At 36.9% G+C, this 12,244-nt stretch overlaps 2 protein-coding genes across 2 annotated transcripts; both read right to left on the bottom strand.

The window, feature by feature from the left end:
- Nucleotides 1-2,185: 2,185 nt before the first annotated feature.
- Nucleotides 2,186-4,008, bottom strand: LOC8276935 (L-lactate dehydrogenase B). Its single transcript, XM_002525856.4, has 2 exons — nt 3,197-4,008; nt 2,186-2,869 (listed from the first exon to the last, which is right to left on the bottom strand). Exons 1-2 carry the CDS (start codon nt 3,803-3,805, stop codon nt 2,426-2,428), a joined length of 1,053 nt encoding a protein of 350 aa, XP_002525902.1. The 5' UTR covers nt 3,806-4,008; the 3' UTR covers nt 2,186-2,425.
- Nucleotides 4,009-5,315: 1,307 nt separating this feature from the next.
- LOC8276936 (L-lactate dehydrogenase B) lies at nt 5,316-6,698 on the bottom strand. Its single transcript, XM_002525857.3, has 2 exons — nt 6,027-6,698; nt 5,316-5,876 (listed from the first exon to the last, which is right to left on the bottom strand). Exons 1-2 carry the CDS (start codon nt 6,633-6,635, stop codon nt 5,433-5,435), a joined length of 1,053 nt encoding a protein of 350 aa, XP_002525903.1. The 5' UTR covers nt 6,636-6,698; the 3' UTR covers nt 5,316-5,432.
- Between the last annotated feature and the right edge of the window lie 5,546 nt (nt 6,699-12,244).

Consider the following 12,244-nt stretch of genomic DNA (forward strand, 5'->3'; position numbering starts at 1 on the left):
ACCCATAGACTAATAAGTTTTGTATTTAATTGTTTTTTTTTTTTTTTCTCATATTTCTTAATAGAGACCTGACATTAAAGACCTCATTCCCACTGATGCCATGCCCTTATTGTCACCTTTCTGTTTTGCCTCCAGTCATCGTCTAGGTATTTATATATTTGATTCTTTGTTTTTTGTTTTAATATTTTTATATTTTAAGTTTTATTAATTTTAAATATTCAGTTTTTAATATTTTTTAAAATTTCTGTTATTTATTTTGATTTTATTTTAAGTTTTATTACTTTTTAGTTTTAATGTCTAAATATTTAAAATTTTAATATTATTTAGTTTATTACAGCTTAGGGCAATTCTAGTTCTTTTGCAGGAGGCATTGAGGTGCGAGCTTTGAGCAAAACTCGAGTAGGAGTACGACGTTTGCGTAGCTGAACTTGGGAGAACGATGCAGCACATGGTATGAATGTGGGGTGCAGGCATGGTTCCACCTCATCCGGCTGCTCCTCAATCAACCAATGCTTCTAGTACCGGTATGCTTGATGCTGCAATTGTTAATCAGGACTCCTCCTCCTCCCTCTCCTTTGCCTCCGATTAGACTTTGTTTTTTTTAATTTATCTTTTTCATAGTACAAATTTTTTATTACACTTTTGCATACATTTTAAAATTTAATATTATCAATAAATCAATAAAAACTAATTATTAAATATTCAGTTAAAAAATAATAATAAAATTCTATAACATACCAACAATTTTATAATTCTTTTAAAAAACATTTACCGACAGTATATACTAACTACATCCGTTATATGAATATCAAGTGACGCATTTTTTGACTGCTTATTATTTATTTTTTTTTAATTTTCAAAAAATATTTAGCAATGGACTTTATCCACGATGTCCATCATTCTAATATTTCAAAATTTAGCGAAGGCTTTTAACAAGGCATTGCTCGTCACTAATCTATAATGAGAATATGCTTTTAGCGACGGTATTAATTGGCTCTAATGACAGGCATGTGGTCGCGAAATTTAGCAACTTGACAACTTATACATCATTAGAAATATTATAGAAAAGTAATTTAAGCAGGGCAGTTTCCATTGGTAGTCTGTCAGTACATGTTTTTACGGGCGCATATTCTTAACTTAGCAACGGCGACGCGGTTTTTTTTGTAATAACTTGTTTAAATAAGTATAAACACGCAAAGCGGGGGCACAGTTTAGATAACGAGTGACAGATACCTTTTATCTGAACCTTAGCAACCTATAAAAGAAAATCGGCATCATAATTCTTGATCGCAGATACAAGTTATAAGATGTAATTATAGGAAGCCGTGTCAAGCTTGAACCTGGCATATTTTTCGACTCTGCTCAGCTGATTACACCACTTTTTATTACCTAGTTTAATAGACGTAAATGCACTGAAATCATTGGAAAAGCAATAAAGCAGTAAAATAAGAAACTCATCTTCCATTCTAATCCCTGGAATTATATCAATCATAATGTTATGTTACCCCAGTTGGTCTTGTTTAGCAGAGGAACGTGCAATAATTCAAAGAAAAAGTGTCATTTATGGTTCTCCCATGGCCGATTATCATATGCATACCTTTTTGCGCCTGGTCAACAAGTCCAGAAAGTTTCATCAGTTATTCAGCTCTAGCAGAGACATACTATCAACTTCAAGTATTAAAGGAATTGTACTTGGATTCTGCTCTACCTAAGAAAGTTTCTTTTTCTTTCACTTTCTCAAGGAATTTTGCTTAATTGCCCACCCTTTTCTCTGTAACCAATCACTCCTTTGATTTTCTGGACGCCACCATGAGAGCCAGTTGTGGGCTAGTGTGGGTCATAGAGAAGTGAGAGTGGGTTCAAGAGATGGCCCTAGCCTAATTCCAAGTCGAATGGGCTAGGAAGATGACCTTTTATCATCTAGTTCAAGTAGAGTCTATATTATTTGTTTTTTTCTTCAAATTCATGAAAGTCAAGCTGTTGTCTATTTAATTAGTCATACTGATAAATAGATTGCAAAGATACAAATTAATTTATATATATAAGTATTTAGCAACCATTAGATTACATTAATACAATATTTCAGTTTTCTATCTAATCCTCATGTGTGATTTGGTCAGATTTATTATACTCAAATCTTGCAACGTCCTGCGTTTCAGGGTTGGTTATTCAAGCAGGCTCTTTATTGCTTAAAAAATAAATTTATACTAGTTCTTATTTTATCAGAACCGCCAAGAACAAACGACTTGCATTTTCAAATCCATAACTACAAGGTTCAAACAAATCCACAATAGGCCAGTGGAAAAAGAAGCAGGCAGCGTTGTCTATATAAAAACGCTAACTTGAGAAAAAGGACAATTGAATAGAGTAGACTTTCTCTACAAAATGCAAGAATGGAACTTGGAAGTCCATTGATATAGCTAACTCATATTCCCAACTGACTTTGCACCTCTAGCAGGGTCTTAGCCGAGTCCCTGAGTCGTTGTGCCTCTTCCTCCGTCAAATGCACATTGGTGACCCCCAAAACTCCACCTCTACCCAGTTGTGCAGGCAAGCTCAAGAAAACATCCCCACCATCAATGCCATAAAAGCCCTTAGCAAGGACTGAAACGGGGTGGATTTTCCTCTGGTCTCTAAGTAGGGATCGAGCCAAGTTAGCAGCAGAGTACCCAATAGCCCAAGACGTGTAGCCCTTTAGACTAATCACTTCATAGGCGCTGTCCACAACTGCTTTGTGAATGTTCTCAAGTGTCTCCTTCTCATAGGCAATATCCTGCTTTTCTAAAAAGCTCAATATTGGCACCCCACCAACACTTATGCTTGACCACAATGCCACTGAGCTGTCACCATGCTCTCCAACAATATAGGCCTGTAAAGAAATAAAAAGAATAAATCATTCTTCCAGGCATTGTTAACTTATAAACAAATATACAAATACTTGGCGAAAATTCTTCCTTATACAGTATTAAATAATTGACCCATGTTCTATTATTAACACTAATCAATAATTGTTAATATTTACAGATTTGATGTTTAGGTGACAACGTATCGTAGGCAATTACCATTATTAGAGTTCTTTAGTTTATTTGTTTTTTTTTCGCAAAACCTATCCAAATCCTACTTGACTAAATCTAATAATCAGATTCATGATTATCGACAAATTTCATAATAATAGAAAAAGAAAATCCATACTCACCTGCACATCCTGAGCATTGACATCAAGATGATCAGCAATCAAGAACCGAAACCTTGAACTATCCAAATTCGTACCCGATCCAACAACCCGATTTGAAGGAAACCCAGAAAGCTTCCAAGCAATAAAAGTCAAAATATCTACAGGATTAGAAACAATCATCAAAATAGAATCAGGCGAGTACTTAGCAAGCGGAGGAATAATATTCTTGAACAGAGTGACATTCCTCTGCAACAAATTTAATCTAGATTCTCCGGGGATCTGGCGGGCGCCAGCAGTGACAATACAAAGATCAGATCCAATGGTGACAGAGTAATCAGGGGAAGCGAGGATTTTAGTGCGGGGAAGGAAAGCAGCGGCATGTTGTAAGTCGAGCATCTCGCCACGGAGTTTGTTGGGATTGACGTCGACGAGGGCGAGCTCATCCGCTAAGTCTTGGGTGAGGATGGTTTGGGCTATTGCCATGCCGACATTTCCGGTGCCGATGACTGAGATTTTAGTGTGGCGCTTTGTTGGAGAAGGCGGAGATGTGTTGTGAATGGGTTTGAAAAAGACTTGTGACAGGTCTAGACCGCCTGGTCCAAGTGAGGCTGCTGAAGAACTTTGCTGCATCGTTAACGATGCGATGATCAGAAGTCTTTGAGTTTGATGTGTGGGATGAATTGGTGAAGGTAATGATAGTGGTCTTTTCTTTTTTCCTTTTTTATAGTGGGAAAGGGAGGAGGAGAAAGTGGACTGGTAAGGGATGTTTTTGGGTTTTGAAAGGTCTAACGTTCGAGAGACTGTATTCCCTTAGGAATAATATTATGTACCCTCCGGTCCGAGATTATATTAAAAGAGTGTTTTTACATATTTATACTCTTGAATATTTGATTAGTATGTAAATAATAATAGTTACTGAAGTACTATTATGAGAAAAATTGAGGAAAATACTATTTATATGAAATAAAAAGTTATAAGTTAATTTCTAAAAAAATTAGATAATAAGAAAAAGTATGATATTAGCTACTCCCTCCATTCCATGACTGTTATTTTTTTAGTAGTTCATTCAGTATTTAATTATAGAAAAAAATTAATTAAATTATGTAAATTTTTTAATAAAATAGAAAAAAAAGATATAAAAAAAAATTAACATTGAAAGCGATAAATCATTAAAATGGTTAGCTTCTTTTCTTTGTTCTTTGAAGGGACCCCTCTACGATCGATGATCATAAAAATAACTAGAAAAATGAAGGGAAATTTTTAATCCTTACCAACTCGATCTTGTTGCCTCCGGTAACAACGAATGGATCGGATCGAATTGGAAAATGGAAAGATTCAAATGAACGATTTGAAAACCTATTGATTCTAACAAATTAGGTTATCATGTGGCTCAATCATAATTTATGTGGTGTGTTTTATCTGCGTTTAATTGCGGCTTAGTCTTCTGATTTTTCATCTTTTGTATTAAAAGGTAAGGTAAGTCATCAAAACAACTACGCCATTAGCTAGATCCTAAGAATTATTATTGATAATGAAGTTCTTAAATAACTAGAAATTTTTCTGTTATTTTTGGTGCACTATATACTTTACCATAGTGATATAATTTAAATTAATTATAATCTTTTATGACAGAAAAAAAGAAAAACTGACGCACACATAGTATTATAAAATATCATGCACATATTCTTACCAAATTAATTCTCCTTTTAGATACTAACTTCCGTTGAGCCAAGTATTAACAATGTGACCAAACAGAAAACTCTTTTTCTCATATTGGACAAATTCAATGATTTTCTAGCCCAGGCATGATTATTCAATTTCTTTATTTCTTCATATCTAATTAATTCATTTTTACTATGATATAATTCACTAAAAAGATATTGTTACATGGTTTCAGAAAAAAGAAAAAGAAATTGTTACATTGATCTTGAGATATAAATATGAAAATGCATGAAAGTTGTGGAACTTAAACTCTTTATTTATTTTCTCCAATACAATGCAAAACAACTGAAAATGTGAAATGAAGTAATAAATTGAGGATGGCAAAAGAAAATTGTTAATTTCAAAACCAAAGTTACGGAGTTAAAACAGAAATGATAGTATATATAATATATATATATATATATATATAGGCTGGCAATGGAACAAGAAGTAGGCCTTTTATAAGTATATAGTGATGAGAAGTTCAAGGAGAACTTTGTGTATATAGAAAACGCAACAGATTAACATTTTAATGTGAAATTGATAGATCCCTCGATCATATTACCAACTGACTTTGCACTTCTAGGAGAGTCTTAGCCGATTCCCTAAGTCGCTTTGCCTCTTCTTCCGTCAAATGCACGTTAGTGACGCCCAAGACTCCGCCTCTTGCCAGCTGCGCCGGCAAGCTCAAGAACACATCCCCACCGTCAATACCATAAAATCCCTTAGCAAGGACTGAAACAGGGTGGATCTTCCTCTGGTCTCTAAGTATAGAGCGAGCCAAGTTAGCAGCAGAGTACCCAATTGCCCAAGATGTGTAGCCCTTCAGACTTATCACTTCATATGCACTGTGTACAACTGCTTTGTGAATGTTCTCTAGCGTCTCTTGCTCATACGCAATTTGTTGTTTCTCTAAGAAGCTTAATATTGGTACCCCTCCGACACTTATGCTTGACCATAATGCCACTGAGCTATCACCGTGCTCTCCAACAATGTAGGCCTTCAAAAACGTTAACAACAAATTCTGGTTAAAATTTCTTCAGTATACTTCAGAGAGGATTATGTTGCTCAAACCCAGTGGAAGCCAATTAATTATTAATAAATATATGATAGTATTTGATTAGTGTCCACAGATTTAATGTAAGCTCACCTGCACATCCTGAGCGTTGACATCGAGATGATCAGCGATCAAGAACCGAAACCTTGAACTGTCCAAGTTGGTGCCTGAGCCAATGACTCGGTTTGAAGGGAATCCAGAGAGCTTCCATGCGATGTACGTTAAAACATCAACAGGGTTAGAAACAATCATCAAAATAGAATCAGGCGAGAACTTAGCAAGCGGAGGTATGATCATCTTAAACAGAGCTACATTCCTCTGCAACAAGTTCAGCCTAGACTCACCCGCAATCTGGCGGGCTCCAGCAGAGACAATACAAAGGTCGGATCCAACAGTGACGGAGTAATCAGTAGAAGCCAAGATTTTGGTTCGAGGGAGGAAAGCAGCAGCATGTTGGAGATCAAGCATCTCACCACGGAGCTTTTCGGGGTTGGCATCAACGAGAGCAAGCTCGTCTGCCAAGTCTTGGGTGAGGATGGTTTGGGCTATAGCCATTCCAACATTGCCAGCGCCAATGACTGAGATCTTGGTGTGGCGTTTTGTTGGGGAAGGAGGAGCGGTGTTGTGGATGGTCTTGAAGAATACCTGAGATATGTCAAGGCCACCAGGACCAAGGGAAGAAGCTGAAGGACTCTTCTGCATTGTAATTTGTGAGAAGTATAAAGAAATGCAATCGTTGTAGTGTTTGATTTGTTTGCAGAAGAGGTAAAGAAGATTGTGATATTTATAGAGGAAGGTAAAGATGGAAAGGTCAGGAGTAAGTGAATTGAGGGGGAAAGATCAGGAATATTTGTGGGTTTCAATGGTCTAAAACGTTCTAGAAATGTTAGACTGGGATTTGTTAATGCCAAAGGAAAATAAATGTGACAACTGTTCTGATTTTCTTTTTTTCCTTTTTAGCATTTGACTTCATTTTGATAGTAACAAGTTTTATTATTATTATTATTGTTATTAACCAGAAGGAAGTGAGATTTTATTGAATAAATTAAATTTATAAAGTAAGAAAATTAATCAGTTTAGAATAATAATTTTGTGATGCGAAACAGGACACACCTAAAATAAAATCATAATAATATTATGTGATATTTTTTTGTAATTTGGTCACTTAAATAATGTGGTATTAGGTTATACTAATTACGTATATTTTCTAAATTGAGAACTATACGTATGTATATAAGTATTTATTTTTCGTTTGAGATTTTGCATGCATATTGTCACGATTTGGTCTTTCTACCAACGAATCGTGCAGCACAAACTACTGCTACTTTCTTCTCGCAGACAAGTAAGCTAGTCAGCCTTACTCTTCGAATGTTAGGCAAAATGCTAGCTAGGATGGCAAGAAGAACAAAAGAGAGCTAAAGACAACTTGGAGAGCTTTTTTGTAAAGAGAGCTTTCTTACTCTTTTACTTGATTATGCTTGATTTGCTTGATGATTACAAATGAAATCTCTAAGCTATATATAGACATCCACCTCCTCAATAGACTGTGAGGATACATTTGATCTAATGGCTAAAATTAAGTATCTAGAATATTCAACACAATTTCATACTTATTTATTTATATATTCTACATGCTTTTAGATTATTCTAGAATGTTCCAGATGCTTCCAGATTCTTCTAGATGATTCTAGAATGTTTTACAATCCTTTCTTGCTTTCTAACGAACTCTGGAGGCTTCTTGGGCCTTTGAACTTTCGTGCGAGAAGGGGAAACTTGCAGGCTGTGACATTCTTCCCCACTCATTCTGGAGACGCCCTCGTCGCGTCCTCCTTGTATGCCTTGACTAAGTCCTTGAAGTTCCTTAGTGAATCTTCGGCTTTGATGGGGAAAGAGCTTTACCATCATTAAGCCTCCCTCCTCAAACTCTGAGTGCCTCTTCTTTATATCCGCCCACTTCTTCATTCTCTTGGAGGTCTTGGTTAGATGAGCACATGTCGGCATTCTCATGCCATCCTTTGGACTTCGGTAATGGCTTTAACAAACCGGTGGACCTGTTTTGTTCCATATTGTCTTGATCCAACAAAGGAGAGATAGCGCTAGTGATGGAAGCTAACTCTGTCTTTCTACTTAGCACATCGGCCACTAAGTTTGTCTTTCCCGGATTGTACTCCATCACAAAGTCGGCCTCCGTAAGAAATGCTTGCCATCTTACTTGCTTCAGAGTTAGTTTCTTTTACTTGAGTACCGGTGCTTCACCTGGAGCCTTGGATGGCCTAGTGTGGCCAGCATCCAATAACTCTTTTGGTTGCTTCCGTAACTCCTCTAACTCAGAGGGCGCCATGTGATAAGGGACTACCATAGGTGGGCTTGTACCTTCCTCCAGCTCAATCTTATGGTCCACCTCTCTCTTCAGTGGGAGCTTCTTCGGTAACTCCGCAGGTATTACATCCCTGAACTCTTCTAGGATCCCTGTAGTCTCCTTAGGCACTTCATCTTGTGGTACGATTTCCACTTCTTCCTTTAATGCTGCAAAGAATATGGGCTGAGCCTTTTCTAATCCCTTGAATAGTTGCATGGTCGAGATTTTCTTGACTTTTGGCTTGGCTTCTCGTTTCAACAATACCATGCAAGTATCTCCTTGCTCCAATATACACATGGTGTTGGCAAATGGAAGTGTGAATACATTTACTTTGTCCAGAAACTCTATGCCAAATACCATTTCATAATCATCCATCATAATAATAGAAAAATTCAAGAGGCCAGACCACTCACCGAGGCTTACTTTGACGTCTCGCGCAAATTCACATGTCGCACTCGGTGCCGAATTGACAACCTTAAGCCATCCTTGCTCTTTCGTATACTTGATGCCAAGTCTTTATGTTTTCTTTGCCTTGAGAAAGTTATTGTTAGCCCTAGTATCCAATAATGTTTCTACCGAGTGGCCTCCAACCTTTATCTTGACGAACAATCGACCCTTCTTTTCAGACTTAGGCATTCCGAATTTTATTTTGATGGCACTGAGGAGTTGTAGTGATCTCATCTTGGACGCCTCTTGCTCTCGTTGGTGTTGTTCCTTTTCTTCGACCGATGCAAAGAGCTTGCTCTTTGTAGGGCACTCTCTTGCTTTATGCAGTCTATCACAGAAGAAACACTTGAGACGTGGCCTGTATCCAACTTTGTCATCCTTGCTGCCATGGTTGCCTTCCTCTCTAGGCTTGTCAAACCTGTAGGAGCCTTCCTTTTTATGGTGGCAGTCTGCCCCACTCTTTTCATTGCCATTTTTATCTTGGTCGAGCTTGTGCTTGTCTTGCCTTCTGATCTCTATTAGAGATTCGGCCACGGCAATAGCAGTGTTGATATCTTAGACACCACGACGCTCCAACTCTAACCTTGCCCAAATTTGCAACCCATCTGTGAACGCAGACAAGGCTTCTTCATCGGTATAGTTAAGAATCTCAAGGAGTGTGTCTGTGAATTCTTTAACATACTCCTTGATGCTTCCCTTATGTGAGAGTCGCTGCAACTTGGCCCTTGCATCTCTAATAGCATTGCCAGGGTAGAATTGCTTCTTCAGATCTTCCTTGAATTCTTCCCACGAGCTGATAGTGCATGTCTCTTTTTCTATGTCGCTACTCCTCCTTCTCCACCACAACATTGCGGTATCTTCAAGGAAGAGTGCGGCAGCGTCAACCTTCTTGGCTTCTTCTACTAAGCCAAGTGCCTTGAAGTATTGCTCCAAGCTCCATAGGAAGTTGTTAATTTCCTTTGTGTTCCTTGAGCCTTTATAAGCTTTAGGCTTCAGAACATTTATCTTCAATGGAGTAGAGACTATTATAGGCACGCTTCCGCCTCCCTAGATAGTTGCCTTCTTACAGAGGATAAGCTCTTCCTCGGTTGCTAATAACCTAGCAACCATACCATCGAGCGTCTCCCTTAACGTCGCAACCTCGGCAAGGAGAGTTTTCTCCATGGTCTTGGCTTATTCTTGACACTTGGACATCCTCTCATTCAAGGCAGCTTGCATCCCTTCTTGAAGCTCTTCTCTCCCATTCTCGAGCTCCTCGATTCATTGCTCTAAGTCCCCGAATGTATCTTGTCCCTCAACCACAGCTAGCTCTATCTTGGCTAGCCTAGCATCCATGTCAGACATAACGTCCCTTGACCTTCCTCTCTCCTTCCTGGGTAGCTTGGACGCTTCTGGTTGGTCCTTCACAGACTCACTATGAGTTGGCCTTACCTCCTCGGTAACTCTGGTAGCCTCACTTGCTCCTGATATCTTTGCCATTTCAAGGATCGTGCTGACCTTGCTCTAATACCAACTGTCACGGGCTTGGCCTTTCTACCAACGAACCATGTGGCACTAGCTACTTTCTTCTCGCAGAAAAGTAAGCTAATCAGCCTTACTCTTCGAATGCTAGGTAAAATGCTAACTAAGATGGCAAGAAGAACAAAAGAGAGCTAAAGACAACTTGGAGAGCTTTTGTAAAGAGAGCTTTCTTACTCTTTTACTTGATTTGCTTGATGATTACAAATGAAATCTCTAAGCTGTATATGGGCCTCCACCTCCTCAAAGGACGGTGAGAATACATTTGATCTAATGGCTAAAATTAAGTATCTAAAATGTTTTACACAATTCCATACTTATCTACATATTCTACATGCTTCTAGATTATTCTAGAATGTTCCAGATGCTTCCAGATTCTTCCAGATGATTCTAGAATGTTCTAGAATCCTCCCTTACTTTCTAGCGAACTCTAAAGGCTTATCGGGCCTTTGAACTTTCGTGCGAGAAGGGGAAACTTGCAGACTGTGACAATACATACGGAAAAAGTTTAAGTTTGGAAACGGCTCAAATAGCAATTTGCGCCCTAAACTTGTTGGAGAAGTCTAATTTATCCGAAAATCAAATTTTTAGCCAAATTATCCAGGATCTTTACAAAAGATAGAAAATTAACCTCTTTATGAAACCTTAAAATAAGGTGCGAGAAAATCGAGTTAATTTACATAATAAAATATTAAAATTTAAAAAATTTAGGATTAAAATAATAAACAGATTTCTTCCAATGTCGCCTTTTCTTCTTTTTCTTTCGTCACTAAAAGTTGTGCTCATTCTTAAAAAATCAACTAGAAATAATGAAAGAAAGAAAAAAGCTCAAAGCTCAAATATGACTCTAATGTTTACCATTTTATTACATTAGAATTTTATTTTTTTTATTGATCAAATATGGTCTTATATTATCAAATCAGGATCATGTAACAATAATTTTAACACCGTTAAAATTATAGGGTTAAAAATATAAAAATAAATGTAAAGTATACTCTTCCTTTTTCTTATTTTCTCTTGCTAACATTCAATTTATCCTTTTTTTGTCTTCTTTATTTCTCTCTATTAATACTTACTTATAAAATCTGAACCCATTCCATAACAAATAATGCAAAAATGAATTACGGTCTCATCGATAAAAATTTGCAAAAAAAATGCCTTTGCTAAGATAAAGATTTGGACAGAAAGATGAAGTGATCTTACTATTTTATTTTTTTTATCTAATAAATTGGAGTTGTCATTCTCAACCTAGAAACTCATGGATGCAATTCGTACAGTACTAAGAGTGAAATTAGCTTAATTCACCACCATTAATACAATTCTTCGTATTAAAGCATCACAAGGAAACATTAAATGCAAAGCTCACAAAGAGGATCTTGCATCGTAGCTTACATTTCTGGTTGATTAACAAATTACAAGTAAATTAAATAAATATATACTTTTTGTTTGACTGCAGTACTTTTCTCATATTTATCTTCAAGCCATGAAATGAAACCTTTTGTCAAAAATTTATTTCTATGTTCCATCTCACTCATTTCCTCTACTACTGTCCGAATCTCCACCATCTATACAATATTATCACCATCATCATTGCCCTCTTTCTTTCCTCCTTCTCCCTCCACTAACAGCCACTGCCTTTGTCGTGACCGTTGCCTTGTGCTCTTCTGAAATCACCAACAATCAAAATTTCATAAAATAAAAATTAGACAAAGTAAAGCCAAAACACGATAAAGAAAAATACTTTGAAATAAAGAAACAACCCATAAATCAGATTAACATCAACCATGCAAAATACAAATTAAAATCAAATATCGAAGACCACAATCCAAATGCATGTGATCAGCAGTTGTGATTCTAATAGTCAATCGATAATATTTCCGCAGAGTTCTTGTTAAAATGAAGTGATTTTATCGAACTCAACACCGTTAAGATCAACTGTACCAATGATTAAAAAAAAAAAAGAACTTCTTCAAAATGATGGAAAATT

Source organism: Ricinus communis, chromosome 5 (assembly GCF_019578655.1).
Source record: "Ricinus communis isolate WT05 ecotype wild-type chromosome 5, ASM1957865v1, whole genome shotgun sequence".
NCBI lineage: Eukaryota > Viridiplantae > Streptophyta > Magnoliopsida > Malpighiales > Euphorbiaceae > Ricinus > Ricinus communis.

Excerpts from the sequence above, each read along its gene's own strand:
- LOC8276935 (XM_002525856.4), bottom strand. The coding sequence starts at position 3,805 with ATGCAGCAAAGTTCTTCAGCAGCCTCACTTGGACCAGGCGGTCTAGAC. Across the intron at positions 2,870-3,196 it reads TCAATGCTCAGGATGTGCAG|GCCTATATTGTTGGAGAGCA; the intron begins GTGAGTATGGAT and ends ATTTCTTTACAG.
- LOC8276936 (XM_002525857.3), bottom strand. The coding sequence starts at position 6,635 with ATGCAGAAGAGTCCTTCAGCTTCTTCCCTTGGTCCTGGTGGCCTTGAC. Across the intron at positions 5,877-6,026 it reads TCAACGCTCAGGATGTGCAG|GCCTACATTGTTGGAGAGCA; the intron begins GTGAGCTTACAT and ends ACGTTTTTGAAG.